The sequence below is a fragment of the Hemitrygon akajei genome, chromosome 3 (assembly GCF_048418815.1).
Source record: "Hemitrygon akajei chromosome 3, sHemAka1.3, whole genome shotgun sequence".
Taxonomy (NCBI): domain Eukaryota; kingdom Metazoa; phylum Chordata; class Chondrichthyes; order Myliobatiformes; family Dasyatidae; genus Hemitrygon; species Hemitrygon akajei.
In genome coordinates, this window is record NC_133126.1 from 50,785,667 (window position 1) to 50,802,051 (window position 16,385).

Here is a 16,385-nt window from a genome sequence, read left to right on the forward strand (position 1 = left end):
TGAAGGGTCTCGGCCCGAAACGTCGACAGTGCTTCTCCCCATAGATGCTGCCTGGCCTGCTGTGTTCCACCAGCATTTTGTGTGTGTTGATACTTATTTATTCAGTAAGTTATGGGTCAAAGTATCTGGTGAGTACACTTCTAACTCTTCTGGCTTCAGTCTCGTTGCCGACTGTTTTGAAATTGTCAGGTTGCGTTCAAGAAAACAATGAAATAGCGCGCTGCCGTCTGACAGCGTTTTCAGAAGTCTCCGGTTACCCCGTCCACACTGATCTGCTTGAGTAGCGTTTTCAAAAGTACCCACCCTGGAAAGTGTTTCTGAAAAGCTCCGGTTTTGGGGGACAAAAACACCGTTGTAGTGTGGATGGAAGGTAAAAACGAAGAGAGAAAGCTTCTGTTATGGATTTATCCGGCATAGTGTGGACCTAGCCTAAGACAAACGTTTGACTAACTGACGCTAAATAATACTGGATGTACCTGTTCCGACTTACTGAGTAAGAGAACTTCCGATTGTTTTCAATCCCGATCCACGATAACCACGCACATCCTCCCGTGTACTTTAAATCATCTCTAGATTACTTATAATACCTAATACAATGTGAATGCTATGTAAAATAGTTGTTATACTGCATTGTTTAGGGAATAATGACAAGAAAATAAAGTCTGTACATGCTTGAATAACAAGTGCTGGAAGAGCACTTCCGGGTTTTCGCGATTTGTGGTTGGTTGAATTCGTGCACGCGGAATTCGCGGATAAGGAGGGCCAACTGTATTTATTTCCCCAGGGTGCCTGACATTCAGTTCCAGTAATACCCCCCAACACCTCACACAATTTTGGATCTCTAGATCCATCTTTCCAGACAATGTAAAGGGAATCAATGGTTATGAAGTTTCCAGTCTGGAACCACAAACTACTCTTGCTGAGGTTCTGTTCTTCAGCCTACGAGGGGCACAGTTCTAAGTGAGGTTTCAACAGCAATAACACCATATCAATATGTGCCCCCATGTTAAATCTGCGACTGATCTAATGCTACTTTCCAACAGGAGCTTAGGATACAGGCAAAAGGCAGATACTTGGATTTGGAACATTATCAGCCATAACTCACTGATGCTGGAAAGTAAGGCCGCAGCTGGTAGGCAAGTGCCAGCAGCGCAGTGTAAAGGCCACCAGCATTTAGTCCCAATCAGTACAAGAAATTCAAGGCTTCTGACAAACTGGCAGAAACCCACTACCATATATCACTGGCTGTGTTCTGAGTCGGGATTTAACTTGAGAGCCCAACGGCAGAGCACAATCATAGTATTATGCTGGGAAATCTGCTCACCAAGAAACAGGGACACTATTCATTTGAATGGGGCCGGTGGGGGAGGGGGGCGGCCGGTGAATGGCTGCAATTGCGAAGGATATCACAACTAATATAGGTTCAAATTAATTTTTAAAGCACCCTTAAGCAATAGAAGAAGTTTGTGTTTAATTTATTTACTACTTTTAATTAAAAAAAAGAGAGAATTTAAAAAAACCCTATTTATTGGATTTGAATGTCTATGAATGCCCTTGATGACTACAGAAGTCTGAGGGCATAATTTTGTTGGCCAAGTGCGTTTCTCAGCTCTCTCATGGGCAGAGCTTCTACCAAGCCTCACAGTTTTGAACTGGGTATGACAACAGCAAGGAGACAGCAACAAAATAGAAACACCTTCAGTCAGGAGCCTGAGCACTTCACCGTTCCCAAGTTCCGGCCATGGTCTCTGTTTAGGTTACAGATATAGTTGGGGCTATATTGGTGACCCTTTCCTCATTTACTTCCCCCTCCCAAAATTGAAAGAAAACTAAATCATAAATACAAGGCGTGGTTACGATGATTGGAGCATCAAATTTATTAGCAATAAGCAGAAAACGCTGTTTATTTTTATTTCTGCAGAGATTAATTGAGGAGATAAACACAGTCACCAATGGTGTGGTAATGGCAGCTTGCCCTGGAATTATGAATATAGTCTTTGGATCAGACCTTAAATGGTAAACAATTTGATAGTTAAATGGATATTGCCAGCCTAGAAATTGTGTCATAAGTGTATTCCCGCATATACTTAGAAACATAGCTAGGGAATCCCATCGATCAGTTTCTTATCTGAAAGCTTAATAAGGCAGATTCACAACACACGGTGCCCCAGACACCCACTCTCTCTCACACACATTAAAATAGTAAACTTATGTCATGCTGCGATGTGTTTGCTCAAAAATACCTTTATGGAACATGTGAAATTGTCCATAGGCATTCTGGGCACAATGCCCACCTCCCCCACCCCCGAGCAGCCACATGACATCATGCAGCTTAAATGCTCAGAGGCTGTTTATAGCTGTTGAAATGAGGATGAGGATTTTAACAAGCACATCTCTACCAAAATATTTAAAACTGTTCCCTCAAACTATCTGAAATTGCATTATTAGACGTAAAATTTAATCAAAAGTTCTGGTATTTACTTACTTGCAAAGCTGCAAACATCATCATTTCCTCCTCTGTGCACTCGATTTCTTCTAGAAGGATTGACCATTTAGCTTGTTCAAAAAGCTGATTGATTCTCACTGCATCATACTGCAATTTCAAAGAAAAACAAAACTTTAACAATTAGCATATCTTGCCCAAATGTGTACTCTTGCGTGCCAGCTAAATAACTCTGTAACTTCTTTATTATTAAGGTTTCTGTGGTTAAAATATTCATACTACTTCAGTTACGAACATGGCAATCCAAGTTGTGTTTTGTATGGGAATTGATTATTCAGTAAAATAACTCAAGTCAAACATTGCCCTGTAATTTTGAGGATTTATATTCAAATTCTCTATTTCTGTTATAACCCGTGAAAGGTTATAGCAAAAAAATTGAGAAAACTACAAGGGTTTAGATAAAACAAATTCATCTCTGTAATGAATCTGTAATCTGCATGCCCTGCATATGACAGAAATGTATTCTTGCTTTCTATTCCGCCATGATTAAATATTTCATGAAAACAGTAACATGCTTGGAAGACAACTAACTAAAACACAAAAGTAGGTCTGATGACAATTACTCAAATTCTCTCTCCCTCGCCCACAGGTGCTTTTCAATCTGTTGAGCTCTGCCAACATTTTATGTTTGTCACAACAGAAAGATAGAGTGGTTTGATTAGTAATAGAAAATTAATCTGCAACAGTATTGGTTTAATTGGTTTTTGTGCTACGTAGCCAGATGCCTGTCATGGGTTTTAACAGTGATGAAGAGTTAATTATACATTTCATTGAAACAAGTGAAGTTAGCACAAATCTAGTTTCGATCAGACTTTCAGTTACATTGAAAATGTACATCACATGTCACTGCCCTATATGAAGCTTTAAAATATTTCTGAAATACATAATAAATGGCCCCTCAATACATTAAAACAACTTACTTTTGGATTTAAATCAAAGAAGCTGTAATATTTGAACCTGAGCAATAATACTTCATTATCTTTTACGTCTTGCTCCATCAGAGACCTTGATGAATCTAGCCATCTACAAGAAAATATACCAAGTTGAAATAAATTGATGCTGGTATGAATTTCATACTTGAAAGAGAACAGAAAAAATACAGAAGGAAATACTGATGCTTACCCTTTATTAATCTTTGCTTTATCGAGTAGTGACTGTGGCTTGAATAGCTGTGCCAAAATATCTGGAGAGGTGATTGGCTGGCTCACAGCAAGAACACTGGGATTGCCTTCTGAGAGAGGGCTGTCACCAAACCAGGCGGAGGTCGGAGAAAGTGGACTACCATCTCTTGAGTCATAAGTTGGTGTCATTGTTTTGCTGTACAATCCTGGACTTGAGTAAATACTCCCTGATAGAAACAGTATAATATAACTTTCTTCAACTACATGTCACTTTATGTTAGCAAGATGGGTAACTGCAGAATTGGAGTTACATACTCAGAACAGGAATATCAAAAATCAAAAGAATAAATATAGTATGAATATCTGAGCATGATACAACACTGCATTTTATTATAAAAATCAATGATAAATTGAAAGCTTACCTTTTGACGGACCAATATAAAGAACATCAGAGCCTACAGGAAGAGGAGGAAAAGAGGAAATGAGAAGGACAGGACAGAGCACAGGAAAAGGCAGGGCATAGCGTGGAGTGATTAGGCAGAGCGAAGAGTGAGCAGCAGAGTATGATGACATGCTTAAAGAAATCAGTGACAGCAACAATCACATAAAAACATTTATTGTGACCCGTCATGGAGCTAGCTGAATTTTAGTACTACTAGTATCAGCATGGGTGCTACACATTTCAAGCAAGCGAATGAAGCAACTGATGAAAAAGAAACTCAATACGTCAAAAGCATTTGAAATTCAAATATTTACTTTTATTCTTCTTAGGCATATTTCATTCATCTTAAGATGGCTCTAGATATAACATTCTTCCATATAACTATAATACCTTTAACATTTTCCACCTACTAAATATTTTTGTTAAGTGAGAAGGGAGAGATTGATTTACAAACTGCGGGTAAATTACAACAGATAAAGTGATTTTTATATTTGCTATGACTTTGCAGTTTTATGCCTAAAAAATCCAAAAAGAGATAATGTTCTTTTAAGACAATTATGGCTGCAATATCAATGCAACAAGTTTCCTTTCTTGTATCATCAAATTACTCAGTAGCCCAATTACAATCTTCTCACCATTTTGTTGATGTTTTGCCATAATTTTTCTAAATTATGTTCTGTAAAGATTCCTATTCCAGTTTTTCTACCAAAATTATATTTCAGTTCACTCTTTCTGGGGATTCCTTAATTCCTAATATGACCAAGAATTTTATATTCCAGAAATAGCTTAGAAAGTCACTACTGGTGCATCGATCTCACAGGAGAGGGTAGGGTCCAGATTAAATAGATGCTGATAAGGAACTCTTTACCTACCTCTTTGAGAAGATAGCTGGGCTTCCAATCAACCTATTTCCAGAAACTGCAATCCTCTTGGTTGAAATATTACAGTAATTTCTCATTCACTGGTCTAAGATTTTGCATTGCTCTTGATCATTATAGTGCACAAAGGCAAGCAACCATTTCAAAGCAGATACGTAGACTTTTGTGAGGTTCCCACCAGCTGGGTTCTGGACATTTTCTGTTGCCGTCTTTGCCACAAATGGCCTGGTCAGTATTTAAGACTGAGTTTTAAGACTTTAGGGACTCCAGTCACTCAGACACAGGTTTTGACTGAATTCACTTTAGTGGAATCATCCAAGGTACTATTTCCAGTTAAAGTCAATGGGATCACATTCTCCAAAGAACTACTGAATAGGAATTTTTAAAATTGATAGCTCTATGACACCTTTCCAATGCTGCTGTCATTTCCTAAAATTAAATTACATTTTTAATATCCACTGTTACAAATATGAATGAATTCAACTTTAATTCACCGATTGTACTGACTGTAACACAAGTGGCTCATTAGCAAGTGTTCTTGAGTGGCAAGTAGTGCTCTCTTCACACAACTGCGAAACAAGGATCCATTTGGAGAAATCTTTCAACCATTTTCCTGGACACTCAAATGACATTGCCATCATCAGCCGTGAATTTGACCTCCTCCCCCACCAACCCATCCCAGCCTACTCCAACATCTGAAACCACATCAATGACCAGACGCTTAACAGCAAGTTCTTGGTAAACTCAGTGACTGCCGCAACATGTCAGAGGATTCTACGGCAATGGCTGATCACCTGGCTTCCCCAAGATACTTTACATCTACAAAACAGAAACCAGAAACTTGAAAAAAAATACTACAAATAACTTGACAAGTATAGCTGCAACATCACAGGCTCAATTTTACCCAGGTCAACATCCACTTAACTGATAGCCCATCCATCACCTTGAATATTTCCCCTTTTGGCACTGCCTAGCAGTGCAAACCATTGACAAATTGCAATGCAGAAACATGGCAAGCCTTGTTTGACAACTTCTCCCAAATGCAACTTCCATTACCTTGGACAAGGTCAATAACCTTAGGTGACACGGTTGTGTAGGTAGTTGGCATGGCAGTGTACCGGTTAGCATTAATGCTTTACGGTGCCAGCAATCAGCGATAGCATTCAATTCCCATGTGACAGCATGGGTTTCCTCTGTGTGCTCCGGTTTCCTCCCACATTCCAAACACATGCAGTTAAGGTTAGTAAGTTGTGAGCATGCTGTTTAAAGTGCTCTGGAAGCGTGAAGACACTTGCGGTTGCCCCCAGCACATTGCAAAAAGTGAAGCAAATGATGTTTCTCAATGTATGCTTTGATGAACGTGACAAATAAAGCTGATATTTAAATATTTTTAGCATCCCTTCTAAGTTGAATACTACAGGTGGCCCCCGTTTTTCGAACGTTCGCTTTACGACAGCTCGCTGTTACGACAGACCTACATTAGTACCTGTTTTCGCTAACCAAAGAGGATTTTCGCTTTTACGAAAAAAAGACGCCCGTCTTATACGTGTGTTTACCCCGAGAAAGACTACAATGACCGTGAAGCCTTGTGTGGGCAGTTGTGTGCATATGCATGTATGTACATGAGTGTACGTGCGTAGGTGTGTACGTGCCAATTTTTTTTCTCCAAATCAATTTTGGCCCACTATCTTCCCAATTTTGGTAAGTGAAACTACACCATACATACAATATTTCTACTTTATTTAGGCTGTATATTTATCATATCATTCCTGCTTTTACTACACGTTAGTGTTATTTTAGTTTTTGTGTTATTTGGTATGATTCAGTAGGTTATTTTTTGGGTTTGGGAACGCTCAAAAAATTTTCCCATATAAATTAATGGTAATTGCTTCTTCACTTTACGACATTTTGGCTTACAAACGGTTTCATAGGAACGCTCTACCTTCAGATAGCGGGGGAAACCTGTACTTCCATTCCAGGAATACTCTCAACAGTGAAACAGCAAATCATCATGATGAGTGTCGAACTGAAATGATCAAACTGACTGATTTCTTGGAGATGCTGTAGATGCTGGAATTTAGAGCCAAAAACGAACCAGTTTGGCTTCAGAAACCCAGTCTATTGTGCAGCATCTGTGACAGGGGAAAGGAATTGTCGACATTTTGGATCAAGACCCAGGAGAGGGCTGAATAATTTACATTTTTACTAACAAAGAACTCCCACCCCCACAGAAAACAAAATAGACAGTTAAATTACGATTTAATTAAAATTCGGCTGAGTGATGTCATAACAGCAACCTCCATTCAAAGTCAGCCAGACTAAGGAACTTATTATAGACTTCAGTTAAGGGAAACCAGAGGTCCATGAGCAAGTTCTCATAGGATCAGAGGTGGAAAGTGAGAGCAGCTTTAAATTCCTGGGTGTTACTATTCAGAAAGGCCTGTCCTGGTCGCAGTACACAAGTGCAATTGAAAAAGAAACATGGCAGTGCCTCTACTTCCTCAGCAGTCTGCAGTTCAGCATGATATCTAAAAACTTTGACAAATTTCTATAGAGGTGTAGTGGAGTATACTGACTGGCTGCATCATGGCCTGGTAAGAAAACACCAATAGAAAATCTTACAAAAGGTAGTGGATTTGGCCCAGTACATCATGGTAAAACCCTCCCAGCCATTGAGCACATCGACATGAAACGCTGCTGCAGGAATGCAGCATCCATCATGGAATTGCCCGACCACCCGGGTCATGCTCTCTTCTCACTGCTGCCATCAGGTAGAAGATACAGGAGCCTCACGATAAGCACCACCAGGGACAAGAATAGTTACTACCCCTTACCCATCAGGCTCTCGAATAGAAGGAGAAAATGACACTCACTTGTCCCATCAATGAAATCTTCCCACAACCAATGATCTCACTTTAAGCACTCTTTATCTCATTAGCTCATGTTCTTGTTATTCATTGCTATTTACTTTTATTTGTATCTACACAGTTTGTTGTCTTCTGCACTCTGGTTGACCTTTCATTGATTCTGTTATAGTTACTATTCTATTGATTTGCTGAGAATGCCCACAGGAAAATGAATCTCAGGGCTGTATACGGTGCCATATATGCACTGTACTTTGATAATAAAATTTACTTTGAACTCAAGAGAGGGATAAGTTAGGCAAGATGCGGCAGCATTAGATGGAATGATGCACAGATGAGTTGATGGGCAAATGGAGTCAGTTTGGGGGGTTGGGAAGGGGAAGAAGGGGAGGTTGACAAGGGCTGGAATGTGATAAATGGGGACAACAAAAGGCTGCGGATTCTGGAATCCGTTACGGAAGGTGACAGAGAATCAGATATTGGAGGGATGATGGGCAGATGGAACCAATTGAGTCATAGAGCCAGAGTCATACGCCATGGAAGCAGCCCCTTTCACCCAACTGTTAACTCCATTTGCCTGTGTTTGGGTAATTTCCTTCTAAACCTTTCTTACAATCTTTCCAGTAGGTGGGGGGGGGGAGATAGATCAAATGAAGGTAGAAAGGAATAAATAGGTGTGGATACCTTACTGTCAACATATTCAGTTTCCTATTCTGTACTCATGGGGATTCGATCCATCCATCATCCCTCCTTACCTGGAACCATTTATCACGTGTTCCTTATTCAAAGGATTCCAGAATCTGCATCTTTGTCATCACTTCTCAGATTCCAACCTGTTACCTCCTACCTTCACTCTCCTTTCCCTACCCTAACCCCAGCTCCATCTGCCCTCTTCACCTATTACTTTCAATACTTATCTCAGCCCTTCCCTGTCTATTTCCCCTCTACACTCGATGCAGAGTCTTGACCCAAAGCACAGACGGTCCCTCTGACTGCAAAGATACAGCCTGACCTGCTGAATTTTCCCAGCAGATTGATATTTGGCCCTTTGATGGAGAGCTTTGTTGCAAAACCCATATCCCATTACTCGTGTTGCTACCATGTCTCTCCTTTCATCTTCCCAACAGAAACAATCACAAGGGAGACATCCTTGTCCGAGGTGCCAAGACACCCTCAACACCAACACCTCCCCTCTTCCCTCCTTCAGTTAAACATGTGGATGAACAACACAGGATACCAGATACATCCCCTCCTTGCCCTGCACCTACCATCCACACCTCCACATAGCAACTGCTATCGTCCCGATCTTTACCTCTCCCAACCCCCATCTTCCACCACCTCCCCCGTCATCATGGACTCACCTTCACTGCTGAGCAGGTGAGAAGGGCTCTGGGGAAACTCAGACATGGCAAAGCATTGGGACCAGATGGTGTGAACCACGAGGTCCTGAAGGAGTGTGCCGAGCAGCTGTGTGGAGTTCTCCAGCGCATTTTCCATCTGAGACTCAGCCTGGAAAGGGTCTCGACTGTGTGGAGAACATCATGTGTGGTCCCAGTACCCATGAAGGGCCAACCAAAAGTCTTGGGGAATGACTACAGTCCTGTGGCCCTGACCTCACACATCATGAATACCCTAGAGAGGCTGGTCCTAGCTCAGCTCAGACACCTGGTCAGATCAGCCTCGATCCCCTCAGTTTGCCTAACAAGAGCACACTGGAGTTGATGATGCTGTCTTCTACCTGATGAACAGAGACTACTCCCATTTTGATAAGCAGGGCAACACTGTGAGGATCATGTGCTCTGTTTTCTCAAGTGCCTTCAGTATCATACAGCCCTCATTGTTGAGGGAAAAGCCCCATTCAATGCGGGTTGCCACTTCATTTGTATCCTGGATAATGGACTACCTGACTGTCAGACCACAGCTTGTGTGGCTTCACAGCTGTGTATCAGACATGGCTCTAAGCAACACTGGTGCCCCCACAGGGGACAGTATTGGCTCCATTCCTGTTTACCCTGTATACCTCAGACTTTAGATACAACACTGAGTCATGTTATCTGCAGAAAGTCTCTGATGACTCAGCGATAGTTGGGTGTATAAAGGGAGGAAAGGAGGATGAATACAGGGCTGTGGCGAAGGACTTTGTCAAATAGTGCAAACTGAATCATCTGCAGCTCAACATCAGTAAGACAAAGGAGATGGTGATGGACTTTCGGAAGACTAAGCCTGCATTGCTCCCTGTTACTGTTGATGGTGAGGACCTACAGTACCTGGGGAAGCACCTGGATGATAGATTCTACTTCCTGAGGAGACGAAGATCCTTTAGAGTATGCAGGCCTCTCCTTCACATGTTCTACCAGTCTAATGTCGCCCGTACAATCTTCCATGTGGTGGTGTGTTAGGGCAATGGCATCACCATGGGTGATGCAAATAGGCTCAATAAACTGATCAGAAAGGCTGGCTCTGTTATAGGAGTCAAACTGGACACACTGCGGGTTGTAGTAGAACAAAGGACCCTCCAGAAAATCCTGGCAATTCTGGAGAATGTTTCTCACCCTCCGCATGCCACCTTGGCTGAATGGAGGAGCACATTCAGTAACAGACTAAGACAACTGTGCTGCTCCAAAGAGGTCATTCTTACTCATGACCATAAGGCTCTATAATGAGTCAACCTATAGCTGGGGAAGTGATGACCCCTTCCTGTTAGACTGTTTAATGTAACCTTTTTTTTAAAACTATTTTCTTTCTTCTCTTCTAATATTGTACATCTGTGAACTTGTAATGTTACTGTGACATTGTAATTTCCTTTGGGATCAATAAATATCTATCTATCTTATACAAATGTAAATGGAATGTTCACGTAGGCAACTTGCCAAAGCATGAAATTCCTTAAAACAGAACAGATCCATCGCATTGCTCTCCCTACTTGCACTCTCAGCTTCTAAATTGCCAAATCCAGACCATCTTATTCTCTGTACCAGCTGACAATTTGAAGACTAAGGAACAAACTTAAAATCATTCCCATGCCTGAAAATTGAAAAATAGTTTAGTCTTCAAACTTATTCAAACTCCTTTCACTAGAAATTAAAATACAGATTTGCTTACACTTAATCATACAATGATTCAAAATATTACTAGCTTAAACAATTAGAAATATGCGAACTACAAATAATTTCTTTTAGAAATGCGCAGATTTCATTAGCTGCAAAATAAGCCATTTACAATGCAACCACCACCACACCACATCCTTTTGTTTTAAAAGTAAAAGAGGTGCTAGTATCAAGTTTTCAACAGCTAGCTGCAAGATATACCACACCACTGATGAAACTAATGTGCTAAAATGTCAGAATGGTACATCAGAAAGCTGTGCTGAGAAAGAAATTAAGAGGACATAAAGGCTATTACGACCATTTCAATATAATACTCCAGCATATCAGCAAGCATCAAGATAAATACAGGTGGATCTGCAAAAACCAGCTTGAATGAGAGAAGTTGCTGACCCAACCAAAGCCCTTCATCCAGGAATATTTCATCTACTACCACGATACCTCTATTCCATTAAAGAATATGCAATTGTTTCTTAAATGCTTATAAAATATGCCGATCAGGGATATGTTGATCACTGCTGATATGTGGCCCAAAACGGTCTCACATTTCCATTCCCTGTTTCTTTTAAATATTCAACTTGTTGTGTTGCTCCAAGAAATCCTGGATGTTTCTTTTCTAGCGACAATTCCGTCCCCAGTGTAATCAAGAAGGAGACTTAAAATATCAAATTCCTGCATTCCCCAAACCTTATCTGAGAATCAGATTATACAGTAGCTCTATTTTGCAGGATTCTTTTAAATGAAAAGACATGGGTTCATTTCCACCGCTTCCTTTCCTTCATATATTGTTCCCAACTCTTCAAACACACCCTCATTTTTTTGTTTGATGGCCTTGTACATTCATCAAGAAGCAAATGCTTCTATTGGCAAAAGTGCCTGGTGCAAGAAGACACTGAAGGGAAGAGATTTGGTTTGTGCAGTCAGCTGAGATCACAAACTGCGTGGTCCAATTGTTTTAAGGAAGTAAAATAAATTATAATTTTCAAAATTAAAGTAGATTTTTAAAAAAGGATAACTACTCATGTTTCTGATTTCTGGGAGAATGATTTGGTGATAGTAGCTTGATCGACTGCTGTCCTTTCGATGAAGGCCCTCCACATTACTATTTCAATGGAGCAACAGTACATGCCAAATTTGGAGGACCACAGGGAAACAAAATTGATGGCTCTTTTAAGAGATAGATAGATAGATAGATACTTTATTCATCCCCATGGGGAAATTCAACTTTTTTCCCAATGTCCCATACACTTGTTGTAGCAAAACTAATTACATACAATACTTAACTCAGTAAAAAAATATGATATGCATCTAAATCACTATCTCAAAAAGCATTAATAATAGCTTTTAAAAAGTTCTTAAGTCCTGGCGGTTGAATTGTAAAGCCTAATGGCATTGGGGAGAATTGACCTCTTCATCCTGTCTGAGGAGCATTGCATCGATAGTAACCTGTCGCTGAAACTGCTTCTCTGTCTCTGGATGGTGCTATGTAAAGGATGTTCAGAGTTTTCCATAATTGACCGTAGCCTACTCAGCGCCCTTCGCTCAGCTACCGATGTTAAACTCTCCAGTACTTTGCCCACGACAGAGCCCGCCTTCCTTACCAGCTTATTAAGACGTGAGGCGTCCCTCTTCTTAATGCTTCCTCCCCAACACGCCACCACAAAGAAGAGGGCTCTCTCCACAACTGACCTATAGAACATCTTCAGCATCTCACTACAGACATTGAATGACGCCAACCTTCTAAGGAAGTACAGTCGACTCTGTGCCTTCCTGCACAAGGCATCTGTGTTGGCAGTCCAGTCTAGCTTCTCGTCTAACTGTACTCCCAGATATTTGTAGGTCTTAACCTGCTCCACACATTCTCCATTAATGATCACTGGCTCCATATGAGGCCTAGATCTCCTAAAGTCCACCACCATCTCCTTGGTCTTGGTGATATTGAGACGCAGGTAGTTTGAGTCAACACCGCTTGCATTCTATCGTTTTTGTAAATGAGAATGGTTTGGGAGGCTGGCTAAATCATCAAGAGGATGATTTCTTCCTCTTCTTTGGCTGTCCATCGATTTCGATGATGACTGAGGCTTGGGCAAGGTTGTATGGGAGACTGGCAATTGCCCAAGCTGCAAGTCTCCCCTCTTCACGCCACTGATGTTGTCCAAGGGAAGGGCACTAGGCCGATACAGCTTGGCACCAGTGTCGTCGCAGAGCAATGTGTGGTCAAGTGCCTTGCTGAAGGACACAACAAGTTGCCTCAGCTGAGGCTTGAACTCACGACCTTCAGATTACTAGACCGACGCCTTAGCCACTTGGCCATGCGCCAACACGCAAAGTGGTATTTGGTGGAGTGGTATTTGACATTGCAAGTAACTAAGAATCAGACTGCATTCTTTTTAATTTGCCTAAGGTTGTGCAATAGGAAATCTCATGTGGCTAATTCGGAACATTTAGGGCAAGCATTATACTCAAAATGAATGCTAACATTGCATTTGCCTTCCTTACCACTGACTCAAAATGCAAGGTAACCTTTAGGGAATCCTGCACAAGGATTCTCCCCCTCCCCAATTCCACTGCACCTCTGATTTCTGAATTTTCCTCTCCATTTAGAAATTAGTCTACCTCTTTATTCCTTTTAGCAAAGTGCATGACCATACACTTCTCTATACTATATTCCATCTCTGCCACTTCTTTGTCCATTCTCCTAATCTGTCCAAGTTCCTCTTGCAGGCCTCTGCTTCCTCAACACTGCCTGCCCTTCCACCTTTCTTTGTATTGTCTGCAACCCTGGCCACAAAGCCATCAATTTGGTCATCCAAATCACTGACATATAATGAGATAAAGAAGCATTCCCACCAAAACTGAGCCCTGTGGAATGACACTGGTCATTGGCAGCCAACCAGAAATCACTAGTCAAGATGGATGGGAAACAGAAAACATGGAATGCAAGGTCACTTTGCCTGATATCTTACACTGGATTTCGTTATTTAAATGGTAATTATGGGACATTTAGAAATTCATATAAAAGGGAAATTACCTTCAGCAAATTAGCTGGAGTTCCTGTAACAAACAGAGTGGATAAAGGGAAAGGAGTGATCTCTTTGGATTCCTGGATGACATATAGGATATCATATCAAAGGTCTTGCGTACAGCAGATGGTGCACTGGGAGAATGTGGGGTTATCCACTGCAGAGGGATGAAGAAGCATTTCATCTAAAGGGAGTGAAACTATCAAGTATTGCAGCACAAGAGGGTCCTGGTGCATAAAACAAAAGGTTGGCAGGCTGATGTATCAAATGATCAGAATGGGCAATGGTCGGCTAGACTTTACAGCAAGCATATAAACATTAAGATAGGGATGATTTGATGAGACTTCACAGGTTGCTATGGAGGTGTGCCTGTGATATTGTGTACTTTTAGCTTTCACATTTAAAGATATACTTGCATTGGAGATTTGCAGGGAAAGTCCACTGGCGTGATTCATGGAATATAGGGCTAGACATACACTACAAAGAGAGGTTGAAGGTCTTTACTACTAAATCCCCCAAGCACAGACGTGATTAACAACCACAATTGGTTGTTAATTCTACCTGCCACCATGCCCCCCCCCAAAGATTACACTTAATCTCCCTGATTGTTAATTGCAATTCTAATTTACCAGATAACCCATCCATAAACTACGATAGATGCAGAGGCTACACTACCAGCAACTAAATAACAGTGGAGAGGAATGCAGCAATGTTTTCAGCCATGTCCAAAAACAGTATTATCACCCATATAATGTCACTGACATCAGAAGGAGTTAGGACAGACAACAGGGTAATCTTACTAAACTTAACTTTGGAAGCACAGACTGAGAATTTCTTTAACATTAAAACAAACTTTGCAATACAATTAAAATCTGGATAGGTATGATGACAACTTCACTTTTAATGATAACAGATCATGAATACGAATTGAGTTTTATCAGTGAGCTCTCTCTGATTTGGACAAAGGGTTAGCTCATTGGATCCAAGTTTATTGCTAATACCAAGTAGGAATAAGTTATGAGAACACAAAGAAGTATAATGAGTTGAGCTAATGGGGAAAAGCTATAATAGTTGGTAAGAAAATAAATACAAATAAATGACAGGTTGATTAATTTGGCAAGCAGAATAGAAAAACAGATTATTTAAATGGCATTCAAAGTCACTGTAGTTTCTTGTGCAAGAAATACATTAAATTACCCAAGTAATTATGGATACTTGCCTCAAATGCAAGTCAATTGGTATACAAGAGTAGTAAGCTTCATCATTGTTGTATGACTGGTGAAACCACACTTTGATTATCAAGCAGATAAGATTCATCAGATAATTTCAGTTATAAAAGGGTTACTGTATATATGAGAAAAGAGTATGCTGATTTACCTGTGACATTGGAGATTAGAAATGGGAGCTTTATTGTTACATATGAGATCTTGAGAAGATTCAACTAGGAACATGCTAAGAAGCTGCTTTTTTTGTGGTGGTGATGGTGATGGGGTGAGGGGTGCGCTGAAGTGTTTTAAACAGCGGTTACAGTTTCTGAACAGGAGTTCCAGCTTTCAAGACCAAGATGAGAAGTGATTGCTTCTTACTTAAGGGTTATTAATCTTTGCAGAGCAGTGGAAGTTGGGTTACTAAATATACCTGAATCTAAAAAGATAGCACTTCGGATAAGATGGGGAAATCAAGAGTTGTGGGAACAAGACAGGTGTTGAAGCCAAGTTCAGATCAGCCATGAACTTAAGCTCAGGGGTTTCATGGTTTGCATCTTTAGCTTCAAAACCTTTTCTTATTATGTTATGATTTTCTAGAATTCATGACGTACATATCCCAACATTTTAATTTATCTTTTCTATTTGCACAGTTGTCTTCTGCACATTGGCCTTTTGGGTAGTTTTTGATTCTATTCTGTTTACTGTGTATGCCCGCAAGAAAATGAATGTCCGGGTTCTGCATGGTGACATATATGTAATAAATTTACTTCGAACTTTGACAATGATGCTGACAATCCAGGGCAATTGTTGAGTATTTGTCCACAAATCATTGAAGGTAGCAGGAAAGCTGGATAACTGTGGTTAAGGCAGTGTGCAGGATACTTTTATCCTTTGCCCCTACTAGTAACAGGCAAGGGCAGAGATGTTGTGCTAGAACATACAAAACATTAATCTACAGACAAGTGGCGGCCAGTTCTAGTGCCCACACTGCAAGTACGATGCAATAGCAACAGTAAAGGTGCAAATGAGAGATGGGAGGATGCTGCCAATGGTGGAGAATTCTAAAAATTACAAGGTACCATCAAGTCTGTGGTTACTTTCTTAGCGACAGTAGAGGTGCAGTGGGGGAAGGTAAATTTAAAAATGTATAAACTATGAAGTGTCTCAGTATGATTCCATTTTATTCAGATTCAGATTCAGTTTACTGTCATTTAGAAACCGCAAATGCAATGCAGTTAAAAA

General features: G+C 40.6%; 1 protein-coding gene across 6 annotated transcripts in view; it reads right to left on the minus strand.

Moving 5' to 3' along the window:
- Positions 1-16,385, minus strand: part of fermt2 (FERM domain containing kindlin 2) — a 160,534-nt gene that overhangs the window by 57,750 nt on the left and 86,399 nt on the right. For 4 of the 6 annotated variants that reach the window (XM_073039851.1, XM_073039855.1, XM_073039853.1 and 1 more), the window contains exons 5-8: positions 4,047-4,079; positions 3,626-3,851; positions 3,424-3,526; positions 2,486-2,593 (exon numbers count right to left, since the gene is read on the minus strand). In XM_073039851.1, coding sequence (XP_072895952.1) covers positions 2,486-2,593; positions 3,424-3,526; positions 3,626-3,851; positions 4,047-4,079 — 470 coding nt within the window. The remainder of the gene's footprint in view (positions 1-2,485; positions 2,594-3,423; positions 3,527-3,625; positions 3,852-4,046; positions 4,080-16,385) is intronic. The other 2 variants (XM_073039856.1, XM_073039857.1) reach the window with 1 other exon arrangement.